The 26,215-nt window shown below is 55.9% G+C and overlaps 1 protein-coding gene across 2 annotated transcripts in view; it reads left to right on the top strand.

Annotated features, from left to right (window-relative positions):
* The window catches only part of ARHGEF17 (Rho guanine nucleotide exchange factor 17), a 43,523-nt gene that overhangs the window by 10,049 nt on the left and 7,259 nt on the right, over positions 1–26,215 (top strand). The window contains exons 2-12 of one of the 2 annotated variants that reach the window (XM_065064363.1): positions 19,102–19,179; positions 21,702–21,884; positions 22,146–22,262; positions 22,576–22,668; positions 23,061–23,237; positions 23,503–23,553; positions 24,119–24,228; positions 24,344–24,429; positions 24,564–24,682; positions 25,526–25,760; positions 25,850–25,923. In XM_065064363.1, the coding sequence (XP_064920435.1) occupies positions 19,102–19,179; positions 21,702–21,884; positions 22,146–22,262; positions 22,576–22,668; positions 23,061–23,237; positions 23,503–23,553; positions 24,119–24,228; positions 24,344–24,429; positions 24,564–24,682; positions 25,526–25,760; positions 25,850–25,923 (1,323 nt within the window). The remainder of the gene's footprint in view (positions 1–19,101; positions 19,180–21,701; positions 21,885–22,145; positions 22,263–22,575; positions 22,669–23,060; positions 23,238–23,502; positions 23,554–24,118; positions 24,229–24,343; positions 24,430–24,563; positions 24,683–25,525; positions 25,761–25,849; positions 25,924–26,215) is intronic. The other variant, XM_013372057.3, reaches the window with a different exon arrangement.

Here is a 26,215-nt window from a genome sequence, read left to right as displayed (position 1 = left end):
GGAGATCCTTGGTATTGGGATGCACATGTAGGGGTGCATGGGGAGGTCCCTGGTTGGAGAGGTGAACGTGCAGGGGTGCATGAGGAGGTGCCTGGTACAAGGGGTGTACGTGGAAGAGGTCCCTGGTTACAGAGGTGCACGTGCAGGGATGCACAAGGAGATCCTTGGTGTTGGGACGCACCTGCAGGGGTGCGTGAGGAGGTCCCTGGTGCAGAGGTGGACGTGCAAGGCTGCATAGGGGGGTCCTTGGTGCAGGGGTAAATGTGCAGCAGGTCCTTGGTGCAGTGGTAAATGTGCAGGAGGTCCCTGGTTGCAGTGGTGCACAGGGAGGTCCCTGGTGCAGGGGTGCACATGCAGGAGGTCCATGATTGCAAGGATGCACGTGCAGGGGTGCATGAGGAGGTCCCTGGTGCAGAGGTGCAAATGGAGGAGGTCCCTGGTGCAGAGGTGAACGTGCAGGGGTGCATGAGGAGGTCCCTGGTGCAGAGGCGTATGCGCAGGAGGTCTGTGGTACAGAGGTGGACATGCAGGAGGTCCCTGGTGCACAGGAAGGGGTGCCTGAGGTGGTCCTTGTTGCAGGGGTGTCCATGCAGGGGCGCACAGAGAGGTCCCTGGTGCAGAGGTGGACGTGCAAACATGCACATAAAGGTGCTTGGTGCAGGGCTGCACATGCAGGAGATCCTCAGTGCTGGAATGTAAGTGCTGGTCCTTGGTGCTGGGATGGACGTGCAAGGGTGCACGGAGAGATCCTTGGTGTTGGGGTGGACACGCAGGGGTGTATGGAGAGGTCGCTGGTGCAGGGTTGTACGTGCAGGGGTGCATGAGGAGGTCCCTGGTGCAGGGGTGGACGTGCAAGGCTGCATAGGGAGGTCCTCGGTGCAGGGCTGCATGTGTAGGAGGACCCTGGTTGCAAAGGTGCATGTGCAAGGGTGCATGAAGAGGTCCTTGGTGCAGAGGTAAATGTGCAGGAGGTCCCTGGTTGCAGGGGTGCACGAGGAGGTACCTGGTGCAGGGGTGCATATGGAGGAGGTCCCTGTTTGCAGAGGTGCTTGTGCAGGGGTGCATGAGGAGGTCCCTGGTGCTGGGGTGTACATGCAAGGGTGCATGGGGAGATCCTTGCTGTTGGGATGCACATGCGGGGGTGCACGGAGAGGTCCCTGGTGCAGGGCTGCACATGCAGGAGGTCCCTGGTTCCAGAGGTGCACATGCAGGGGTGCATGAGGAGGTCCTTGTTGCAGGGGTGTACATGCAGGGGTGCACAGAGAGGTCCTTGGTGCAGGAGGTCCTCGGTGCTGGAATGTACGTGCTGGTCCTTGGTGCTGGGATGAACGTGCAAGGGTGCACGGGGAGATCCTTGGTGTTGGGGTGGACATGCAGGGGTGTATGGAGAGGTCCCTGGTGCAGGGGTGGACGTGCAAGGCTGCATAGGGAGGTCCTTGGTGCAGGGCTGCATGTATAGGAGGACCCTGGTTGCAAAGGTGCATGTGCAAGGGTGCATGAGAAGGTCCTTGGTGCAGAGGTGAATGTGCAGGAGGTCCCTGGTTGCAGGGGTGCACGAGGAGGTGCCTGGTGCAGGGGTGCATATGGAGGAGGTCCCTGTTTGCAGAGGTGCATGTGCAGGGGTGCATGAGGAGGTCCCTGGTGCAGGGCTGCACATGCAGGAGGTCCCTGTTTGCAGAGGTGCACATGCAGGGGTGCATGAGGAGGTCCTTGGTGCAGGGGTGCACATTCAGGGGTGCACAGAAAGGTCCTGGGTGCAGGGCTGCACATGAAGGTGGTCCCTGGTTGCATAGGTGCTCACGCAGGTGTGCACGGGGAGGTCCTTGGTGCAGAGGTAGATGTGCAAGCATGCACAGAAAGGTCTTTCGTGTAGAGCTGCACATGTAGGAGGTCCCTGGTTGCAGAGGTGCACATGCAGGGATGCACGAGGAGGTCCCTGATTGCAGAGATGCACGTGCAGGGCTGTACAAGAAGGTCCCTAGTGCTGGGGTGCTCATGCAGGTGTTCATGGGAGGTCCTTGGTGCAAGGGTGGATGTGCAAGCGTGCACGGAAAGGTCCTTGGTGCAAGGCTGCCCATGCAGGAGGTTCCTTGTGCAGGGGTGGACATGCAGGGATGCATGACGAGGGCCCTGTTTGCAGGGATGTATGTACAAGGCTACACGGGGAGGTCCTTGGTGCAAGGCTGCACATGCATGAGGTTCTTGGTGCTGGGGCGTACATGGAAGTCCTTGGTGCTGGGGTGTACGTGGACATCCTTGGTGCTGGGGTGGACGTGCAGGGGTGCACGGGGAGGTCTCTGGTGCAGGGGTGGATGTGCAAGGGTGCTTGGAGAGGTCCTTGATGCAGGGCTGCACATGTAGGGGGTTCCCGGCTGCAGAGGTGTAAAACCAGGTGTGCAGAAGCAGGTGTGCACAAATTGGTCCCTGGTGCTGGTGGTGGATGTACAGGGCTGCACAGAGAGATCTGTGATGCCGCTGTCCGTGTGCATCCCTGTACAGTGACATTCCCTGGTGCTGGGGTGCACGTGTATCCCTGCACAGGGAGCTCTGCGGTGCTGGGGTGCAGGGGAAGGTCCTTGGTGCAGGGGTTTTCATGCAGGGGTGCACACAGACATGCCGGGTGCGAGGGTGCATCGGAAGGTACCTGATTCTGGGGTGTACATGCAGGAGGGGTGCACAGAGAGGTCCTTGGTGCAGGGGTGCACATGCAGGAGGGTTCTGGTGCAGAGGTGGATGCACAGGGGTGCACAGGGCTGTCTCTGGTGCTGGGGTGCACATGCAAGGATGCATGAGGAGGTCCCTGGTGCAGGGATGCTCATGCAGTGGTGCATGAGAACGTCCCTGATGCCAGGGTGCTGGTGCAAGGGTGCACAAGCAGAGGGACACAGGGAGGTCCCTGATGCTGGTGTGCACGTGCAAGGGTGTGTATCTGGTGCACAGGGAGATCCCTGGTGCTGGTGCACAGGGAGATCCCCGGTGCTGGTGCAAGGGAACATGAGGGTGCAAGGATGCATGAAGAGCTCAGTTGCGCCAGTTTGCACATGCAGGGGTGCACAGGGAGATCAGTAGTGCCACTGTGCACCTGCAGCCCTGCACAGGGAGATCCCGGGTGCTGGGGTGCAGGGGTAGATCTGGGGTGCTCTGGGTGCAGGGGTGCACAGAGACATGGGTGCTGCTGGTCTACGTACCCAGCGACACACAGGGATGGTGCAGGGCTGCACCGTCCCCATGTGTGCATTGCACAGGCTGCTCTGTATTTCTGGGCACCCTGCCTGCACCCTGCCTGCACCCTGCCTGCACACATGCATGCAGCTTTGTGCCTGGGCTTTTCCCTGAAGTATCGCCCACCTCTGAAGCTTCTGCTTGGAGGAGGTGGCCTGCATCTCTGATCTGCTCTTGCAGGGAAATCATAGAAACACAGAATCATTTTGGTTGGAAAAGACCCTCAAGCTCACTGAGTCCAACTGTTCCCCCACCCCTGGCACTTCCCCATGTCCCTGAGAACCTCATGTCCGTCTGTCCAGCCCTCCAGGGATGGTGACTCCAGCACTGCCCTGGGCAGCCTGTTCCAATGCCCCACAGCCCTTTGGGCAAGAAATTGTTCCTAAATCCAACCTCAACCTCCCCTGGCGCAACTTGAGGTCATTTCCTCTGCTCCTGGCGCTTGTTCCTGGGGAGCAGAGCCCGACCCCCCTGGCTCCAAGCTCCTTTCAGGCAGTTCAGAGATCAGAAGGTCTCCCCTCAGCTCCTGTTCTCCAGCTGAACCCCCCAGGTCCCTCAGCCGCTCCCATCACACTTGTGCTCCAGCCCCTTCCCCAGCTCCGTTCCCTTCTCTCAACTCACTCCAGCACCTCAAGGCCTTTCTTGTGGTGAGGAGCCCAAAACTGCCCCCAGGATTGGCGGTTTGGCCTCCTCAGGTCCCAGCACAGGGACTGTCACTGCCCTGGGCCTGCTGGCCACACCAGTGCTGGTACCAGCCAGGATGCTGGTGGCCTCTTGGCCACCTGGGCAGGAAGCAACAGGTCAGTGTCTCTGAGATGTGCACATGCAGTGCTGGTCCCTCCTCTTGACCTCAGCTGGGATGGAGACTCAAAGCTGCCCAGGTCTTGTTGCTGGATGATGGGAGGGACCAGAGAGGTGACATGCCAAGGTCTCTGCTTGCTGTGACTTTGCTGCTGAGATCTATCACCTGCCCAGTGCAGGCAGGTCCTGATGGAGCAGCTCTCACAGCTTTGGGAGAATTTCTCCTAAGTTTGGGTGCAGCCTGAGAAGAGGTTTTTTGCTGGAGAAGATGGTGCTGTCACATGCAGTGAAGATGCAGTGGGGCAGCACCGGAGTTTGGTCCGTATGGAGTTTCTTCCCCTTCTCACAGGGCTTTCCCCTGAAAGGTGGGGGAGAAGACTCCCTTCCATCCTTCTTTCCATCCATCCATCCGTCCATCCATCCATGCATCCATCTATCCATCCGTCTCCACCCATCTAGCTCCATTAATTTATCCATCTCCATCCACCCATCTCCATTCATCCATTTCTATCTACCCATCTCCATCTGTACATTAATCACCATCCACCCAGCCATCCACCTCCATCCACCCATCTCCATCCACCTTCACGCATCTATCTCCATCCATCCATCCATCCATCCATCCATCCATCCATCCATCCATCTCCACCAGCATCCATCTACCCATCTTCACCATCTCCGTCCACCTTTACCCTTTTCCACCTATCTCCATCCATCTCCATCACTGGCAATCAAAAACAGAACCCAAGGTAATGGCATGAAGATGTGCCAGAGGAGATTTAGGTTGGTTATTAGGAAAAGGTTCTTCCCCGAGAGGTTGCTGGACACTGAACAGGCTTCCCAGGGAGGTGTCACGGCCCCAACCTGACAGTGTTCAAGGAGAGACTGGACAACGTCCTCAGACACACGGTGTGAACTGTGGGGTTGTCCTGTGCAGGGACAGGAGTTGGACTTGATCCTTGTGAGTCTCTTCCAACTCAAGACATTCGATAATTCTATGATCCATCTCCTCCCATCTCCATCTATCTCCATCCATCTCCATCCAGCCATCCCCCACCATCTTTCCCCCTCCACCCATCCAAGACGACAGGCTCCACTAGCCATGCAGACATGATATTCAGAGCAAGCACGGTCCATCTTCCAGAACATCTTCTGAAGGCATCAAGCCCAACTTTCACAAGCAGAACCCCCTAAAGTAAATAACCTTGCGATTTCCACCATGGTGTTTCCAGACCAGGATGTGTCCGGAGAAGAAAAATCAACCACTTCCACCCCCTTCTCCCTCAACGTGGCTCTTTTTAAAGCTCGGATGGTTGGTCCCGGTGGGGCTGTTTCTCCGGGTTGCCATGGCGAGGATGGGTGAGGAATTTCGAAGGGAATGGCTCCAGTAACTGAACTCTTCTCTAAAAATAGCGTGTTTGCTTTTTGGGTCTTTGGGAACTGCGACCCGGCCAATGGGAGCGAGGATGAAAATCAGCATCTGGGGAAAATATATTCCAGTAACTCTGCTCGTCGTGCAAAGTCCGGCCGGAGCTGCTGGGCTTCTGGGGAACTGGTCCCAGTCTGCCCAGTCCCTGCCTGCACTGGTACCAGTTGCTCCGTGAGCACCTTTCCTGCTGGCAGATGGGGGTTGTCTCCAAGTTATGTGTCCCCTGTGCCTTTTATAGATTATTTTAAGTGGAATCCTTTTAATTTGAGGGGCACAAGGGCTGGTGGCAGGAATGTGTTGGGTTGTGTGACCCCCCCATGTCCTGTGGTGTCCCAGAGCCCCTGGGCATGTCCTTTTTAATGGAACTTGGGAATGGCTACCACCACCTTCTACCCCACCAGTGACATCCAAGAGACCAACAAACCCCACTAGGGCATCTCTGTATGGATGCGCTGGGAAAAGACATCTGTGGTGGTATCTACCATCAGGTCCTCTCCAGAGAAGCCACCATCCCACTGTGGCAACGACCACCACTAGGTCCCGTCTGGAGAAGCCACCATCCCAAATGAGGGGATCGCCACCACCAGGTCCCCCGTGGAGGAGTCACCATCTCAACGTGGGGACAGCCACCACCAGGTCCCTTCCGGAGGAGCCACCATCCTGATGTGGAGATCTCCACCACCAGGTCCCCCCTCAAAGAGTCATTATGCTGACATGAGGACAGCCACCACCAGGTCCCTTCTGGAGGAGTGACCATTGTGATGGTGGGATGGCTACCACTAGGTCCCCTCTGAAGAAGCCATCATCCTCATGCAGGGATGGCCACCACAGAACCACATCCCAACAGAACCACATTCCAACAGAACCAACATGGTAACGGCCACCAGCAGGTTGCCCCTGGAAAATAAACCATCCCTGTGTGGGGACAGCCACCACCAGGTCCCATCCAGAGAAGTGACCGTCGTGGTGGGATGTCTACCACCAAGTCCCTTCTGGAGAAGCCACCATCCCAATGGGAGAGCAGCCACCACCAGGTCTCGTACAGAGGAGCCACTGTCCCAACAGAAGGATGGCCACCAGCAGGTCCCCTCCAAAAGAACCATCATCCCAACATGGAAATGGCCACCAGCAGGTCCCCTCTGGAAAAGCCACCATCCCAACGTGGGAATGACCACCACCAGCTCCCCTCTGAAGGAGCCACCATCCCAACATGGTAATGGCCACCAGCAGGTTGCCTCCGGAAAAGAAACCATCCCCGTGTGGGGACAACCACCACCAGGTCTCATCCAGAGAAGTGACTGTCATGGTGGTGGGATGTCTACCACCAAGTCCCTTCTGGAAAAGCCACTATCCCAATGGGAGAGCAGCCACCACCAGGTCTCATACAGAGGAGCCACTGTCCCAACAGAAGGATGGCCACCAGCAGGTCCCCTCCGAAAGAACCACCATCCCAACAGGGGAATGGTCACCACCAGCTCCCCTCTGAAGGAGCCACCATCCCAACATGGGGACATCAGCATCCCCACGTGGTTCCTGGGGCTGGAGAACGTTTCCTTGGCGGTGCAGTGGAGTTGCTATTTGTGACTGGCCATTCCCGATCCCGTTGGTACTCTCCAAAAAAAACAAGCAGGGAGTTGTTTGCATGAAAAGATTGGCATCTCCAAGCCCAGGAGATGGTTTCCTGCTTTTTTTAGCTGGAGTAGCAGCAAACTCCTCGTCCTGCCCTCATTTGGCATCCTCCTTCTTGCTTTTTTAAATTTCTTTGGAAAGGTTTCATCTTGACCCCTCAGCAAAAACGCCATTGCTAGCGGTAGGGGATCATTTTTGGTCCTTATTTTTGGGTGTTTTTTTTGGTTGCCCCAAACCCTGTTGAGATGGGATGTAGATGGCTCAGAGCCTCGGTAAGCAGAGAGGGGACTCGTCCCTTGGTCGTCCGATCCTGGCACAGGTCAGTAGATGCCAAAACGCCCCTTTTTTGACCCCCCCCGTCCCATGGTGTCGCTGTGACAATGACATGACAGGGAAGGTGTCACCTCTTGCCTTGCTGTGATGTGGTGTGAGATGTGAGCGTTCCTGGTGAAGTCTGTGGTGCCCCCCCACACCAGCTCCCTTTCTCCCCAGTTGCAGCCATGTTGGGCAAGAGGACCCGCCGCGTGTGGGGTGCTGTGGGGTTGGGTGTCTGTGGGGCACGGGTGATGCTGGGGATGGAGGCTGGTGTAGGCACAAAGAGGGTCTTCTTCTGGTGGTGGCACCCCAGCTGCTGCCAAGGGTATGGAGCCAGGTGGTGGGGCATGAGAAGTGCTGGGACAGGGGCATGGCAGGGGCTGCTCGGGGCTCCTGGGTGTCCATGGACTCCTGGGTGCCCATCAGCTCCTGGGCGTCCATCAGCTCTTGGGTGCTCATGGACTTCTGGGTGTCCATACAGTTCCTGGGTATTCACAAGCTACTGGGTATTCATGGACACCTGGGTGCCCATGGACTCCTGGGTGCCCATCAGCTCCTGAGTGCTCATGGACTCTTGGGTGTCCATCACCTTCTGGGTGCTCGTGGGCTCCTGGGTGCCCATCAGCTCCTGAGTGTTTGTCAGCTCCTGGTGCCCACAGACTCATGAGTGTCCTTCAGCTCCATGGTGCCCATGGACTCCAGGGTGGCTCCCAGACATCCATCAGCTTCTGAGCATCCATCAACTCTTGGGCACCTTTTCGGTCCTGGATACCTCTTGGCTGCTGGTGCCCTCAGAATTCTGGGTCCACATGGCGGTCTAGATGCCCATTGGCTCCTGGTGCTCATCAGCTCCTGATGCCCAATGGCTGCTGGGTGCCTACCAGCTCCAGGGTGCGCAGTGGCTCCTGCATGCCTTTTGGCTCTCAGATGCCCATCAGCTCCCGGTGTCCATCAGCTCCTGATGCCCAAGAGCTCCTGGTGCCCATCGGGAACTGATGCCCATCAGCTCCTGGTGTCCATCAGCTCCCGGTGTCCATCAGCTCCTGATGCCCAACAGCTCCTGGTGCCCATCGGGTACTGACGCCCATCAGCTCCTGGTGCCCATCGGGAACTGATGCCCATCAACTCCTGGTGTCCAGCAGCTCCTGGTGTCCATCAGCTCCTGGTGCCCATCAGGACCTGGTGCCCATCAGCTCTGGTGTCCATCAGCTCCTGGTGCACATCAGCTCCTGGTGCACATCAGCTCCTGATGCCCATTAGCTTCTGGTGTCCCTCAGCTCCTGATGCCCATCACCCCAAGTGCCAGACCGGTGCCCTCCTGGGTACCCCAATTTTGTTTGCACCTCCCTCACCTGGATCCACACCCTGTGCCACCAGCCACGCAGCGCACCTCGTACCCACATGTAGGTAGTGATGCCAACGGATGCCACCATTGGGCACCCTTCTCCCTGGCTTCCCTCTCCCCGCCCCCCAAAACCCCAATGACTATTATTTTTGGGGTGCTGTGGCTTGTGCCAGCAGCTGATGTGGGATCCAGGGGTGCTAGTGAGTTGGGGGGGGGCACATTACCCCTTGCCCAGTGGGTGTGGGGCTGGGAGACGGTGGAGAAGGGTGGGGCGGGTGGAGAAGCACGGGGCTGACCTCAGCATCTGGAAAGCTGCGCTCTTGGGCTGCGGCCGGCGTGCCGAAAACCGGGAGGCAAAAAAAACCCTTCCATATTTGGTGAAAGCTGCTTTAGGGGCTCGGCAAGGGCTGGATGGAAACGGGGGGGGGCGGGAAAGCTCCCCCTGTGGGGTTCTGGACCGTAGCGACATAAGTTTTGCAAGGGCTCTGCAAATGTGTCAGGGAATGGATGGCAGTGGGGGGGGGCGGAAATCGGGGTGAGCATCAGGGAGAGGGGCACCCATGGTGATGCAAATCCTGATTTCGAGTGCAAATCCCATGGGAAAATCACATTTAGAGGATGAATTTTTGTTGCTTTGGGAAATGAGGCTCGTGCCGGCTCCCCGCTCCCCGTCCCACCGGCACCGCTCCCGGGTCTGCCGCTCGCCGGGATGTCCAGCATCCTTCCACCCAAAAGCTGCTCCGATTCCTTTATTATTGTTTTATTCCTGGCTTTTTCTCACACTTAAAAAGCAGAATTCCAGCCGGGCCGTGTCCTCTCGGGATGAATCACCACAGCCGAGAAGTCAGAGAAGGGAAAACAAGTAAATTCTCAGCACATCCATTTGGGGCTGAAGCTGCCCTCCTCCTCCTCTTCCTCCCTGTCCCGGAGGCGGTTGTGCCGCCGGGTTTCTCCATGGGAGCATCCCTGAACAAACCAAAGCTCCTCTGTGAGCTGGGAGCCTGGGAAAAACCACGACCGAGGGAAAAGCAAACATCTCCAACCCCAGGGCTGCGAATAAACACCGGGAGTATTATTAGTAACCGAAGCGGAGCTGAATCAGAGCCGCTGATTTATGCTCTTATTTCCTTTCAAGAATGTTACGCTACGGAAAGCAGTTCGGGTTTTTCTTACCCGTGGGAGAAGAGCGAGCGGCTGGGCAGGGAGGGGATGCAGCCCCGGACGTGATGCTGCACGGCGTCAGCCCGGCTCGGGCACAGCCCAGCTGCTGCGACACAGGTCCTGGTGTCCCCTGGGGTGGGGAGGATGGGGGTTTCTCCAGGATGTGGGGCCTGACGGTGTCAAGGATGCAGGGAGCTGGTACCCAGGGATGGGGGGACTGGGATTGAGGGATGAGGAGGCTGGTGCTGGGAATGGAGGTGACTGGTACCCAGGGATGGAGCACAAGTGTGATGGGAGCGGCTGAGGGGCCTGGGGGGTTCAGCTAGAGAACAGGAGCTGAGGGGAGACCTTCTGATCTCTGAACTGCCTGAAAGGAGCTTGGAGCCAGGGGGGTCGGGCTCTGCTCCACAGGAACAAGCGCCAGGAGCAGAGGAAACAGCCTCAAGTTGCGCCAGGGGAGGTTGAGGTTGGATGTGGGGAACAATTTCTTCCCCAAAGGGCTGTGGGGCATTAGAACAGGCTGCCCAGGGCAGTGCTGGAGTCACCATCCCTGGAGGGTTGGACAGACGGACATGAGGTTCTCAGGACATGGGGCAGTGCCAGGGGTGGGTTATGTTTGGACTCGATGATCTTGACGGGCTTTTCCAACCAAAATGATTCTGTGATTCTGTTACACGGAGATGGCAGGTACCCAGGGATGGAGGTGACTGGTACCCAGGGATGCCAGGGGCTGGTACTCAGCAAACTGAGGTTGTCCCCTGTCTGGTGGCTTCTGTCTGTCTACCCATGTGACACAGAGCTGTGTTGGACACATGGCTGAGCCCCATTTACCCCGAGGCGAAGGCTGGAGAGCCCTACAGAACCCAGTCAACCCTTCTTCTTAAAAACACCCCCAGAGGAGATAATGTGGTTTTTCCAAGTGCTTTTCCTGCCAGAAACCAAGTGATTGAGGAAATACAGAATTGGATGTAACAGCATCATCCTATTTTAGGTGATGGTGCCAGCCAGGGGCTTTTTTGGCCATGCGAGTAAGTTTTACGTGTCGGGGTGATGCCGTTTGCTCATCACATTGGGCTGGATTGAAGAAGACCTGGGTTTGTTTCTGAGCTTTTTTTTTTAATGGGATTTTGGTAAAAATCAAGCCAAGTGCTTTAAAATTGTTAAACTTGGGTGTTCACGGCGCACTGTGGGTTCCCCAGGGCAGGGGACGGTCCCCATAGGCTCCCACTATGTCCCAGCTCCCTCTAGTGGGATCTGCCCCCGGGAAGAAGCACCCAGGGAAAGAAAAGGTGCAGAAATCCCTATTTCTTCCAAACTGGGAATGGGGATCTCAAGGAGGTGCCAAGATTTAGCAAAACCCTACTAGGAGACCCTAGAGAATCCCTCCCGCAGTGGGGACAAGCCGCAACGAGGGAAAAACAACTTGTATTTATTTATTCTTCACATTTTGGCACATTTTGAAGGGGTGGGAATAATTTGCTTGAAGCAGGACAGGCTCCTCCTTTGGCAGCTGCGGGAAGGATGGGTTGGGAAAACCCCGAGTGGCAAATCCCACTCCCAAAATGGTCCAAAATGCTCCGTATTTTTCCAAAATCTGTATTTTTTTGGGGTCCGAATCCCTGCAATAGGGCTGAGCCCTGGCATAACTCCTTACACCGCTGACCTCGGAGAAATGCTGCGTGGTATGGGTCCACAAAGGGAATTTTGGGGTTAAACGGCGTCTCTGGGGATATGGAGATCCCCCCTCCCACGGGATGTGATTTTAGCATCCCAGCTGGGTGGTGACAGCGCGTGTGACACCCGCCCGCACGTCCCCGGCTTTGGTGACACCGTTCTCATCATCAGCGTGATATGAGATGCGGGTTTGCTCCTTGGAGTGGCTGCGAGCGGCATCGTTACATGCACCCATGTGCACGTGGTCTCATCTTGGGCTCAAGGACCAGAGGTTGCTACGACAAGGGGGATTCCTCATGGATATATATGCCTGCACTCCCTTCCCCTTAAAACCCCGTTTCTCTGTAAAAAATGGAGTTTTAATGAAGTTTTTAGGGCTTTTTTCCATCAATGCCTCTTGGTTTGCAGGGGGTGGAGGCAGGATGTGATTTGCCAGGTTGTTGTTTTAATATTTTAAGACGTTTTAATGTGCCCAAGCTCCTCCCGTATCGCTGCGCCTGGGTGGGGAAAAGCAAAATGATGGATTTGCACTTTAAAAAGAGAATAAAACAAGCTAGGAGAGCTCCTGTACTTCTTGGGAGGCCAGGAGGGGTCGGGAAGGTTGTATTTCCGATGCCAGAGGGGAAAATTGGGGAAAACCCCCTTTCTGATCCCCCCATCTAAAGTTTGGGGTGCTATTGAGTCGCCAGTGCCGGATGGAGCATCTTCGCAGTGCTGGTGTAACCCTTTGGGATGGGGGATGAGCCTCTTGGCTCCATCCCAAGGGATCTGGGGACTTTACCCAGGAGGGTTTTGGGGTTTTTTTGAGGGGGTGAGGAGGAAACACCCAGATTGCAAAATAAAAAAAAGCTGGTCCGAAAGGAAACCTAAAGGTGTTTACAAAGAGCCGCGCTGCTAAAAATAACCGGGCTCATATTTTAGACGGTCCTAAAAATAGGCAGCGCTGTCGGAGTGGCCAAACACTCCCAGGAATTTCCTGTGGGCTGCGGGCCGCGCAGGGGGGTCCGGGGGGGTCCGGCGGGGCCGGCCGGCGTCGCTCCGGCTTCTTTCTTTCCTGGGTGACGGGGTGAGATAAACCTCGGTTGGGCCCCTTGATGCCCAGCGGGATCCAGCCTGGTTCCTTTGGCAGCGATGGGTTTAACCCTTCTCCATCCATCCATCCATCCATCCATCCATCCATCCATCCATCCATCCATCCATCCATCCTCCCTCCCTGCTGATGTCCCAAGAGGTTGGGGTGGCTTTGAGAGCGGGTTTTTCAGAAAGCTCAACCTTAATAGTAGGCACTGGAGAATCCACTCAATTAAATGAAGGGATCGACTCGAGGGAGATATTTGATGGAGGGATCCCCCCCCGCCAGGACAAGCGATCCCATGGGAGGGTTTGAGGGTGTCGCTGCAGGCGGAGCGGCCGGGTCACCGTCATCACAGCGTCACAGCTGGGGCTGGGGTTGTGGTTTGAGTGAGGCAGGGATTGCAACAGGAGCGGGGTTTGGGTTTGCAGTCCAGGTGGAACGGGAATTGCAATGCGGATGGGCCTGGGGGGGCAGTGCTGATGGGGCTGGGATCGCAACAGAAGTGGATTTGGGATTGCAATAGGAATGGGGCTGGGATTGCAATAGGAATGGGTTTAGGACTGCAGTAGGAATGGGTTTGGGATTGCAATAGGAATGGGTTTGGGATTGCAATAGGAATGGGTCTAGGATTGCAACGGGAATGAACTTGGGATTGCAATAGGAATGGGGCTGGGATTGCAATAGGAATGGGTTTGGGATTGCACTAGGAATGGGGCTGGGATTGCAATAGGAATGGGTTTAGGACTGCAGTAGGAATGGGTTTGGGATTGCAATAGGAATGGGTTTGGGATTGCAATGGGAATGGTGCTGGGATTGCACTAGGAATGGGGCTGGGATTGCAAGAGGAATGGGTCTGGGATTGCAATAGGAATGGGTTTGGGATTCCAATAGGAATGGGTTTAGGACTGCAGTAGGAATGGGTTTGGGATTGCAATGGGAATGGTGCTGGGATTGCAGTTCTAATGGGGCTGGGATTGCAAGAGGAATGGGTTTGGGACTGAAATAAGAGTGGGCCTTGGATTGCAATAGGAATGGGTTTGGGATTGCAACAGGAATGGGCCTCGGATTGCAACAGGAATGGGTTTGGGATTGCAGCCCAAATCCATTGGGAATTGCAACCCAATTGAGCCCAGAATTGCAAAACAAGTGGGTCTGGTATTGCAATCCAGATAGATTGGGGATTGCAATGGTGACGGACATGGGGTTGCAGCCCTGGTGGGTTTGGGATTGCAACAGAGACGGGTTTGGGATTGCGACATGGATGGATGGATGAGGGATTGCAACCCAGATGGATCCAGGGTTGCGAATCAAGTGGGTCCAGGATTGCAACCCCAGTGGATCAGGGATTGCAACAGGAATGGGTCTGGGATTGCAACCCAGGTCAATCAGGAATTGCAATGCAGACAAGCCCAGGGCTGCAACTCTGGTGGGTCTGAGATTGCAACAGGAATAGGTTTGGGATTGCAACCCAGATGGATCGGGAATTGCAACCCCAATGTGGCCGGGATTGCAAACCAAGTGGGTCTGGTATTGCAATCATAGATGTATCGGGGATTGCAATGGTGACGGACACGGGGTTGCAGCCCTGGTGGGTTTGGAATTGCAACAGGAATGGGTTTGGGATTGCAACATGGATGGATCAGGGATGGCAAGCCAAATGAGCCTGGGACTACAACTCAGATGGACCCAGGATTGCAAACCAGCTGAGACTGGGATTGGAATCCAGATTACTCTGGGATTACAGCCCGAATGTGTCCAGAATTGCAACCTGGGTAGGTCCAGGATTGCAGACAGATGGGTTTGGGATTGCAATGCAGATGGATCAGGGATTGTAACCCACATGGGCCCAGGATTGCAAAACAAGGGGGTCTGGCACTGCAACCCAGATGGATCAGGGCTTGCAACAGGAATGGGTCTGGGATTGCAACAGGAATGGGTTTGGGATTGCAACCCAGATGGATCAGGAATTGCAACCCCAATGTGCCCAGGATTGCAGACCAAGTGGGTCTGGGATTGCAAGCCAGACGGGTCAGGGATTGCAACAAGAATGGGTTTGGAATTGCAAGGCAGACAGATCGGGGATTGCAGCCCAAATGAGCCCAGGACTGTAACACAGATGGACCCAGGACTGCAAATCAAGTGGGTCTGGGATTGCAACCCAGATGGCTCTGGGGTTGCAACCCAAATGGGTCCAGAATTGCAACCCAGCTCCAGCATTGCAACCAGATGGGTTTGGGATTGCAATGCAGACAGACACGGGGTTGCAGCTGTGATGGGTTTGGGATTGCAATAGGAATGGTTCTGGGAGCGCAACTCAGATGGATCCAGGTTTGCAAACCAAGTGGGTCTGGGATTGCAGGTCAGATGGCTCGGGGTTACAGCCCAAATGGCTCCAGAACTGCAATCCAGGCAAGTCCAGGGTTGCAACCAGGTGGGTTTGGGATTGCAGCCCAGATGGTTTTGGGATTGCAATGCAGACAGACATGGGGTTGCAGCCCTGATGGGTTTGGGATTGCAGTAGGAATGGGTTTGGGATTGCAATCCACATGGATTGGGGATTGCAACCCAAGTGAGCCCAAGACTGCAACCCAGATGGACCCAGGATTGCAAACCAAGTGGATCTCGGATTGCAAAAAAAAAGGGGTCTGGGATAGCAACCCAGATGGGTCCAGGATTGGAATCCAAATGGACCCATGTTTGCAACGCAGTTGGCTCTGGGATTGCGATGCAGATGGGCCCAGGACTGCAACCCTGCTGGGCCAGAGATTGACACCCAAGGTTGCAGCACATGGAGGTCTGGGATTACAACAGAAATGGGCCTGGGATTGGATCCTGGAAGAGCTCAGGATGGACTGCAACCCAAATGGAAGCAGGACTGCAACCCAAACAGATCTGGGATTACAACACAGATGGGTCTGGGATTGCAACAGAAATCGGTCTGGGATGACCATGGTGCTGCAGAACGAGTCACAGGAGCTGCTGATTGCAAACATCCTCATTACCCCTAATGCAATTAGCTGTACCGGGTGCAGAGCAGGCACTCATCGTGCCCATCCCGGGTGCTGCAGAGTCCATCCTCCCTCACCCCAGTGAGGGGGTGTATTTAAGGCTGCTGCACCTCCCCTCTCATTATATGCACCGAGTTGACTGTTCTCTGCTATACACCTCAGGGAGGGTGCTGTGGGGAGGGCAGGATGGGTGCTATGAACTCCCCCTGGCACCCTCCCTGGGGTGAGATGCTCATTATTCTCCTTACCAAGAGGAAATAACACTGGCTGCAACAGGAGGACGCAGCCCTGCTGCACGCCGTTACTGTGGAAACGGGGTGAGCGGCTAATTAGATTTAATTAACGAAGCAGGAGGGGAGCGTTCCAAACAGATCCAGGCAGTGTGCATCACCTGGCAAGTAGGGATGTAGGTGACGATGTGGAGCTGGGGAGGGAGCAGGTTTGCTCCATGCCTCAGCTTCCCTGTCTGTAACATCAAGCAGGGGGACACGGTACCTGGAAACCGCCCCCCCCATTGATGGGGGTCATACAATTATAGAATATTTTGGGTTGGAAGACACTTTCAAAGCTCATCTAATCCAACCCCCCTGCCATGAGCAGGGATAGACACCCCAAGGATGCTGAGCATCCTAACCCAGCATCATCTATACAGCTCCCCCCCCCAAAAAAAATAAATAAGCCATCTGCACCCCACCATACAGCGGCTCCACCAGCATCTCCCCCCGGCAGGATCCGGCCCTGCCTGCATCTGCGCGCGTCTGTGCGTGTGGGCACGGCTCTGCCTCCAGCGCCGCTCGCTCTCGCCTGCCCGTGCCTGGGTAGCACCCGGGGCCGGGGGGGGACCCGCGTGCCGCCACGGACGCAGCAACACGCATCCTGCAGCCGCTCTCTGGGAGGCCTTCTTTATATTTAAAAACAACAACAAAATTATATATATATATATATATATATACATACCCAGAACCCCATCGCTATAAATAGCTCCTCCTTGCTGCATCCTGGCGTTCCAGCTATTCTAACGGGGGGAACCTGGGGGTATATATATATATATATATAAATATATATATATAAAAATTTGGATTCCTTGGGCCGTGTGGGACGGACCGACCCCCCGGGACCCGCATGCTGCAGATGGTGAGGACTCTGGCGCAGTTCACCATCGCGCTGGAGGAGATGCGAGACATCGGGGACGGCATCGACGCGGCCTTCGCCGCCTCCGGGCTCGGCGGGGCGGCTGAGGAGCTGCCGGAGAAGGGTCGCGGTGGGACCGAGGTGATGAGAAAAGGGATGGGATGGGGGGGGGTGTCGAGGGGGTGTCTGGTGGGATTTGGGGGGGATGTTTTGGGGGGGTGAGTGGGTGCGTCATGTTTGGACACGTGCGCGGGCAGTGGGACCCGGCACTTGCGGGGTCTGGACCACGATTGCCGTGGTAACGGCGGCTCCATCCTCATCCTCAACCCGATGCCCCCCTGGGGGTTCTCTGGATTGCAGGGAGGTGGAGGGGGATGCTCCTACCCCGCTGCGGGGGCTGGAGCCATCGCTGCCACCACCCCCAGTGCAGTTTTACACCATCGCTAGGGGGGAAATGCCCCAGTTCCCATTGTGGAAGGGGTTGATCCCGAGGGTGCTGAGCATCCTGGGGGGGGCAGGATGAGGCTGGGGGGCGGTGGGGGTGTCGCCAGGCAGAGCAGGTGGAGACTGAAGCACCATTGGCCCCACAGCGGGGGGCTATGGGATTGTTGGGGTACAGGATGCAAGGGGCATAAGGGATGCAGGAGGGGTGAGGGATGCAGTTGGGCGCATCCTGGGTACCGCTTCCCCCTGCCAGGGTGGGGTTTTACCCCCAATCTCCTGCTCATTCCAGTGGGAATTTCCCTCCCCCCCAGTGGGAAAAAATCCCCTTCCCCACGGCTGGGCCTCATCCTCCATCTCCCCCCGCCCTGCAAATCATACGGCGTGCGGTACTGAGCCTGTTCAGCTCATGGATCTGACCCTTGGCTTCAGTCCTGAGCGGGGATGGCTCCCGAAAAAGCTGGGAGCATCATATTGAGGTGGAAAACAGCAGGTTGTGCGAGGGTTGGGGAAACTGAGGCAGGGTGGTTGGGGAAACTGAGGCAGGGTGGTAGGTGCCTTTCAGCTCATAATTACAACAAATTAAACCACCAGTGAGAATTTTAATGAACTTCAGGCTGTGATGAAGTAGGGAGGTCCCAGCTGGCATCCCTGATGGCATCGCTGTGTTTGGTTGGGGGCAGATCTGGGGTGGCTTTGACCCATCACTGTAATATTTGGTTCTGGACAAGTAGTTTCCTCCTTGCTTGGCTGAAAAGACCAATATGAGCTTGATGGGTGAGTGGGGAAACTGAGGCATGGCTCTGGTCTCAAGCACCGAGCAGGATCTGGCTCCCTGGGGACCTCTGGGGAGATGGTGGCCTCCACCCATGGTGAGGATGGTCCTTCTGTGGTTGAGGAGCAGCTTCATGGCCCCTGTGTCCTTGCTGGGAGCACTGGGGGACACACAGCCCCGCATGGCCAGGGGGACGTGGGCTTATTCCATGAGGAGATGGGGGACATTGGCGGCTCCGTCAGCAGCAGGTTAGAGGAACGTGGTCCCTACATGCTGTGGTGACCACGTGAGACATCCCTGCACCCAGGGCTGCTGAGGTGTCCGAGCACCCAGGACCTTTAGAAGGTCCTTGTCCACAGGGGCTTTGGGGCATCTCTGCACCCTCGGGTTTTGGGGTGTCCCTGCACCCATGGACTTTGGGGTGTCTCTATTAATGGGACACTTTGAGTGGCTCTGTGCTCGGGTCCATCAAGCATCTCCACACTTGGGACCATTGGGGCATCTCTGCACTCATGGCCTTGGGGATTTCCAAGCCCACATTGGCCTTTGGGGTGTCCAAGCACCCATGGTCTTCGGGGTGTCTCTACACAAAGGGCCTTCAGATGGTCTCCATGACCAGGACCATTATGGTATCTCCATACCCAGCTCCTTAGAGCATTTCCTTTCCCAGGACCTTTGGAGCATCTCTGTACCCCAAACTTTTGGGGTGTCTCTGGAGCACTTCCATATACAAAATTTTTGGGGTGTCTCTGAATTAAGGGCTTTTGGAGCATTTCTACACCCAAAACTTTGGGGATATCTCATACCCAGGGTCTCTGGAGCATCTCTGTACCTCAAATTTTTAGGGTGTCTCACACACAGAGTCTCTGGACTGTATCCACATACAAAACTTTTGGCGTGTGTCTGCCCTTGGAGCATCTCACACCCAAAACTTTTGGGGTCTTCACATCCCACACCCAAAATCTCAGAGCCCCACAACCAAGAAGACCCTGACCCATCTCCTCCCCAAGGCTGGTTGACCATCCCATGCCACCATCTCCCAGTGCCCCCCACCACCCCAAAAACTCGTTTTTGCTTTTCTTTCCACCCGGGCAGGACATGAGGAAACACGTCATCATGACGCTGCTGGACACGGAACAGTCCTACGTGGAGTCCTTGCGCACCTTGATGCAGGTAATGCGACATGGCCCGGGATGTGACACCCCAAAACATGTCATGGTGTGACCATCCCTTGCTTGTCACCATCCCCAGGACCCCAAACTGGACCCCCAGTTGTGGGTGCGCTGTCAGCACGGGGATGCATTTGGGATGGGTGGAAGTAGAAATGTTGGGAACAGCGAGACTTGTGGTGGGAACAGCATGTCAAGAGTGTCAAGAACAGGGTTTCAGGGTCACCTCTGTCCCTTATATTAAGCCTATAATGTTCCTGGTGGTTTGTCACCTGGGGGACATCATGTTCCCCAGCCTTTCCCCATGCTCATCCCTCAAAGCTCTTCCTCATGTTGCACCCCATCTCCTGGGCTGTTGCTGATGGCCATCGCACCATGAGGGACCCTTGTCACCCCTCTTCCCACGTCTCCCCATTTTCTGCTCAGTGTCATCACCTGCAGCCATGGGCCAAGGGCTTTTCTAGGTCCCTTTTGTTTGTACTGAGCTGGTTCCAACCCCTCTGGAGCATCTTGACCAGAAGGTCCACCCCACGTTTCAGATGTTAATGAAGGTGTTTCAGAAGGTTAATGGTGGTCAACATGGGGACAGGTTGGTGTACATGTTGGTGTATGTGTTGGTTGTCCAACCACATTGCTGTAGATGGAAACACCAAAAAAACAGAGCTCTGCTGAGCTAGATATGAAGTGGTGCCTGTAGACATCTCCTGGACATGTCCATGTCATGGTTGGACTCAATGATCTTAAGAGTCTCTTCCAACCAAAATGATTCTATGAGGGCATGGAACACCCACCATCCCAACACCTACCTTTCCCAATAAATCCCTGTGCGGACGTCCCCATGGTGGACCCAGATGTGCATTGCCAGATGTTGCTCCAGGAGGGAATGACCTTTCAAGGCTGTTCCTACTGCAGCTGTTGGCTTGGAGGGGTGAGAAGACCCTGGTTCTGGGGCTTCTTTTGGGGTCAAGTGGTGTCCCTGCAGGTCTTGGTAGGTCTGTCTGATCCTCTGAGGTGACACACAAGCCTGGTTGGAGAGGACGAATGTGCTGGGACTCACCAGTTTCACAACTGGCAGGACTGGTTTGACATGGGTGGGAGCCATGGGGTGTTGATGCCTGAGCTCTTGCCCACGGGACACATCCTGTCACGGTGCAACCAGGGGTCCCTGGCTTTCTGTGGGGTAGTCACAAAGCTCCAGATGCCCCCAGCCCCCATCTCAGCTGGGACAAGGTGCTTGGATCCATGTGATGGTCTGATGACACGTACCATGGTGGCTACCAAGGACAGGCACCACCTTGGAGCATCATCTTCCAGCCAAGCCAGATGGTGCACGGGCACCGTGTGCCGAGGTGGGGGCTGTCTCTGTCCTCCTCTCTCCCATCTGGTCTCCTGTTCCTCAGTTTCATAGAGGGTGGGATGGATGGCACAGCCCAGCCCCACTCCTGCTGGATGTGGTGGCCACAGTAGAGCAGGTGAAGCAGATGAGGAGCCTCAGGAAGGATTTGACCCTTCTAATTTGGGTCTGCACGAGATACTTACCATCAACCTGAGGAACCTCAGTCTTGCGGGGTGATTCCTCCTTTACCAGCTTGGATGGAGATATCTGAGGCTGCTTGAGGTGGGTCCTGCCCTCATCACTCAGCTCTGTGGTCCTGCTAACATCTTGAAGGACACCAACACCCTGTACTGGTTGGGCTGAGGAGGAGGCAAGGCCTGAGAAGACCTTCCTCACCCTCCATCCCCCTTGTTCCTGGGGGTGCTGCTCTGCCCCATGGCAGGAGAAAAGGGGTTTTGTAGCAGAGCCACCCACCCAGCCTTGCAGAAGACCTGCTCTTGTCCTACTTTTCCTGCTGACCTTGAGCATCACTTGTTGACCATTGCCCACGAGAGGTTGCCGGACAAAGTGGTCCAGAGCTTGATCTGGGTGCATCTACCCCACCGGCTCCAGCCCCTCCTGGTCCCAAACACCCTAAATCCCACTGGAAACCCACTGGCTTCTGGAACTCTGGGCCATGCTGCAACGATTCCCCAGCGGGGTCAAGTTCTGGAGCAGATGAAGGTGACCAGGGCTCATGACAGCAAAGGTTTGCAGCCTCTCAAGGCCATGGCTGGGCAACAGAAAACACCATGCTTTAGGGGTTCCTCATGGAGGCCTGTCCCACTTGGGGATGCACTGGGTGGGATGGAATGGGATGGGGAGAGGCTGGGGTGCAAAACCTGCTGAGACCCAGTGCTGTCTGGTCCTTCTGATGAGTCACTGTCCCTGGAGGTGCTTAAAAGATGTGTAGATGAGGTTCTCCGGGACATGGTTTAGTGTCAGTGTTGGGTTAATGGTTGGACTTGGTGTTCTCGGGGGCCTCTTCCAACCAAAATGATTTACAATGAGTCCCACAGCCCAACATTCACTGGGAGAACCCACTCCTGCAGGATTCCACCAATCCCTTTATTTACAGGGGTTGAAAAACTCATATTGAAGAGATGAGAGAAGAAGTCTATGGGGACCTCAATGCCTCGGTGTCCTTGCAGGGTTACATGAAGCCACTGAAGCAGCCGGAGAACTCGCTGCTGTGTGACCCATCGCTGGTGGATGAGATCTTTGACCAGATCCCTGAGCTGTTGGAGCACCACGAGCAGTTCCTAGAGCAGATCCATGACTGCGTGCAGAACTGGCACGAGAAGCAGAAAGTGGGCGATCTCCTTGTCCAGTCGGTATGTCCCTCACAGGGTGGGTTTCCTACCCAGGGAACCCAGACGTTCCAGCTCTTGGCCATGGCCTCAGCAGGAGAAGTTTTGAAGCAGGAGACGGGAGTGATTAAATGATGGGCCAGACATGTCTGAGTTGGAGAACAATAAATTATCTCCAGGCCTGATTTAGTGTAACCCAGAGTCAGGATTAGCCCTTGTGGTGACATCTCCCAGGAGGCCCATACTGGACCTATTCCCTCTTTCCCCCCCCCCCTTTTCACCCAGTTTTCCAAGGATGTGTTGGTGAACATCTACTCCGCCTACATCGATAACTTCCTCAACGCCAAGGATGCCGTCAGGATCGCCAAGGAAGCCCGTCCGGCCTTCATGAAGTTCCTGGAGGTGGGTCCTGGTTCATAGATGGTTCCATAGATGTTGGCCAGGGTTCAGACCCACCTGCAAGGCTACTGGTGGGGCCGTACGGAGGTTAATAGGAGCAAAATATGGTTAAACTGGGATTTTTCCTCCCACCTTCTTCTTGTTTTTATTGTGAAGAGGTCAGGTTGAGATGAACCAGAGTCACTCCAGATAGTGTAAAAAAGGGTTGCCCCAAACTCAAATGAGTGTTGCTTCAGGTCCTGGGCTGGTGGGACGTTGGATCCTTGATGTGTCCCACCTCACAGTCCCATCTTTGTCCCCCACTGGTGTTTTGCAGCAAAGCATGCGGGAGAACAAGGAGAAGCAGGCGCTGTCCGACCTGATGATCAAACCGGTGCAGAGGATCCCACGTTACGAGCTGCTGGTGAAGGTGGGTGCCAGCTGGTGGGGACACGCTTTCATGGAATCATAGGATGGTTGGGATTGGAAGGGACCTTCAACGCTCATCTAGCCCAACCCCCTGCCATGAGCAGGGACATCTTCCACCAGATCAGGTTGCTCAAAGTCCCATCCAACCTCACCTTGAACACTTCCAAAGATGGATTTTGGGTGTCTGTGCAAGGTGTTGACGTGCTCTCAGAAGCTGGTGGCCTCTTTGAAGGTGGTGAAGACCAATCTGGTGGTGGTCAAAGCTCAAGGCTTCGTTTCTTTGCAAAACTTTTCCAGCACGGGGCTGGATTCCATCCCCAGCAGCCAGTGGGGGGGTTAACCTGGGAGTGTGGTGGCATCACTGGTGACATCCTGGTTGTGTCCCAATGGTAGGACCTCTTGAAGCACACACCAGAGGACCACCCCGACCACCCCTTTCTCATCGATGCCCAACGCAACATCAAGCAAGTGGCCGAGAGGATCAACAAAGGCATGAAGAGCGCGGAGGAGGTGGAGAGGAACGCCCGGATCGTGCAGGAGATCGAGTCCCACATTGAAGGGATGGAGGATGTATGTATGGGGCTCTTACCTGGGATTGGTCTTCTCCCCAAAATGCAACTATTTCTTCTCTTTCTGGGTCATAACAGGCTGGTCCACTTGTTTTCTCCTCCAGATCCTGCTTTACCCATCATCACTTGGCCTTGGTGGGCTCCTGAGGGTTTGGGAAGGGGCCAGGGTGCCAGATCTGAGTCGGTGGGGTGTGGGGACTGCAGGGACAAAGCCTGTGAGGGTTCCTCCCAGAGCAACCTGCTTATGAGCCTCCTTGTCCCAACAGCTCCAGGCCCCGCTCCGCAAGTTCCTGCGTCAGGAGATGGTGGTGGAAGTGGTAAGAGTGGGATGGTCCCTTGTCTCATGTCCCCTGAAGGGCCGTGGCACTGTGCACTGCACAGGGCAGTGGGAGGCTGTGATAGCACATCGTGGGGTGGCTTTGTGCCCAGGGGAGGCCATGGGTGGATGGATGGATGGATGGATGGACAGATGGATGGGTGACAGATGGATGGAGACAATATAAAGTTCCCAAGTTCCTGGGGACAGATCAGATGGGTTTGGGAGCAGGCAGGAGGCCAAGAGAGCCCAGAGCAGCCCCAGGCCAGGGGTGGACAGGAAGGCTGGAAGTGAGGACTTCAGGTGTCCTGGTGACCCCCTGCTCAGCATTGCCATGGCCCTGGGGCTTCCCCACAAGTGGGACCCTGTGGCTTTGGTGGCATGGCTGTTGCACCTGTGTCCCCTTTCATCCCTGAGAAGACACGGCCAGTCCCCATGCAGATGTTGGACCGGGACCTGTTCCTCCCTGTGCAAAGGCAATGCATGGGGGAAACTGAGGCAGGGAGCACTCGCAGCACCAGCGGCATGGGGACATTAACCCCTTGGTGTCTCCCATGGTTCTGCAGAAGGCGGTGGGTGGCAAGAAGGACCGCTCCTTCTTCCTCTTCACGGACCTGCTGGTGTGCACCACGTTGAAGCGCAAGTCGGGTTCCCTCCGCCGCAGCTCCATGAGCCTGTGAGTACCACCATGCTTGGGGACAACCACCCTTTGGGTTGTCCTTGCCACCTGACCTGGCTTGAGGGTGCTGGGGACATGTGCAGCTCAACCATCCCCCTCTCCAACCTCACAGGTACACGGCGGCCAGCGTGATCGACACGGCCAGCAAGTACAAACTGCTCTGGAAGCTGCCGTTGGAGGATGTGGACATCGTCAAAGGTCTGTCACTGCCTGCTGGAGTGTCCCACCCCACCCCAAAAGCCATCGCTCACCCCCCCAGCTGACCAGGAGAAGGTTCCTCTGCATCACACCAGGAAAGAAGGGGTTAATGCCACGTGGGTGTCCCCACACAGGTGCCTCGCAAGCCACCAACCGGGAGAGCATCCAGAAAAGCATCTGCCGCCTGGATGAAGACCTCAACACTTTGGGGCAAGTCAGCAAGTTGGCGGAGACCCTCAGCTTCCCCCACCAGGTACGGGGATGATGGCCCTAGTGCTGTCCCGTGGCTGGACACATTCCCCATGGGACCACTTGGGTTGTCCTCAGCTAAAGAGAGAACCTGTGGAAGAGCTGGTGGCCATGAGCGCCCTCGAAGTGCCCAGATATGACCAATCCCAAAACCACAATAGGGTTGGGGTGGCCTCCAAAGGATGCACAGGAATGGATGGGGCAGCATGATATGGTGTCCCTGGTGCTGTCCCCTGGCTGGACACAATCCCCATAGGACCAACCAGGATGTCCTCAGCAAGAGGGAGAATCTGTGGAAGGGCTGGTGGCCATGAGTGTCCTCAAAGAGCCCAGATGCCACCAGCCCCAAAACCACAATGGGGTTGGGGCAGCCTCTGAAGGATGCTTGGGGACAGAGAAGGTCAGCATCACATGGTGGCCCTGGTGGACACCTTCCTTGTGGGACCAACTGGGATGTCCTCAGTGGGACAGAGAACCTATGGAATGTCTGGTTACCATGAGTGTCCTCTAAGGCCCCGGATGCTACCAGCCCCAAAGCTACAATGGGGTTGGGGGCTGAAGAATGCTTGGGGATGGATGGGGATATCATCATGTGGTGACTCTGGTGCTGTCCCCTGGCTGGACATCTTTCCTCTGGGACCAACTAGGATGTCCTCAGTGGGAGGGAGAACCTGTGGAATGGCTTGTGGCCATGAGTGTCCTCAAAGGGCCCAGATACCACCAGCCCCAAAGCCACCACGAGGCTGGGGCAGCCTCTGAAGGATGCTCAGGGATGGATGGGACATCGTCAAACACATGGCTCGTGGTGGTCTGTCGCTGAGCGCTGAAGCCTTGTCCCTGTCCCCAGAGCCTGGACGATGTGATCAAGGACCTGATGGCTGCCATCCACCGGGAACTAGCGGAGAAGCAATCCCTGTCCTTCAGCATGGCCTTCCCCCCCAACAAGGTGGAGCTCAGCACCACCAAAGCCGATGGCACCGAGTCCTTCATCTTTGAGTTCCCCAACCCCGACGCCAGGCTCAGCTTTGAGCAAGCCTTTGAGGACGCCAAAAAGAAGCTGGGTAACACCAGGGACCAAGGAGGTGGACATGGTGGTGGGCTCAGCATCATAACCCCAACTTTAGTAGACCCCTTTCCTCCATTTCTTCATCCTCCAATTTAATTTTTCCAGCTTCCAGCAAAAACTGCCTGGACCCAGAGTTCCTCAAGGCCATCCCCATCATGAAGACGCGGAGTGGGATGCAGGTATGGAATCATGTAGTCATAGAATGGTTTGGGTTGGAAAGGACCTTCCGGGCTCATCCAGTCCAACCTCTGCCATGAGCAGGGAATCTTCACGTAGCTCAGGTTGCTCAGAGCCCCGTCCAGCCTGGCCTGGGATGTCTCCAGGGATGGTTCATCCATCACCTCTCTGGCCAAACTGGGCGAGGGTCTCATTGGATTCAAGCATCCCATGGGAGCTATAGAATCATTTTGGTTGTAAAATCCCCTTAAGATCATCGAGTCCAACTGTTCCCCCATCGCTGGCACTGCCCCA

The sequence above is a fragment of the Columba livia genome, chromosome 1 (assembly GCF_036013475.1).
Source record: "Columba livia isolate bColLiv1 breed racing homer chromosome 1, bColLiv1.pat.W.v2, whole genome shotgun sequence".
Taxonomy (NCBI): Eukaryota; Metazoa; Chordata; class Aves; order Columbiformes; family Columbidae; genus Columba; species Columba livia.
This window is presented reverse-complemented; position numbering and strand designations above follow the sequence as displayed.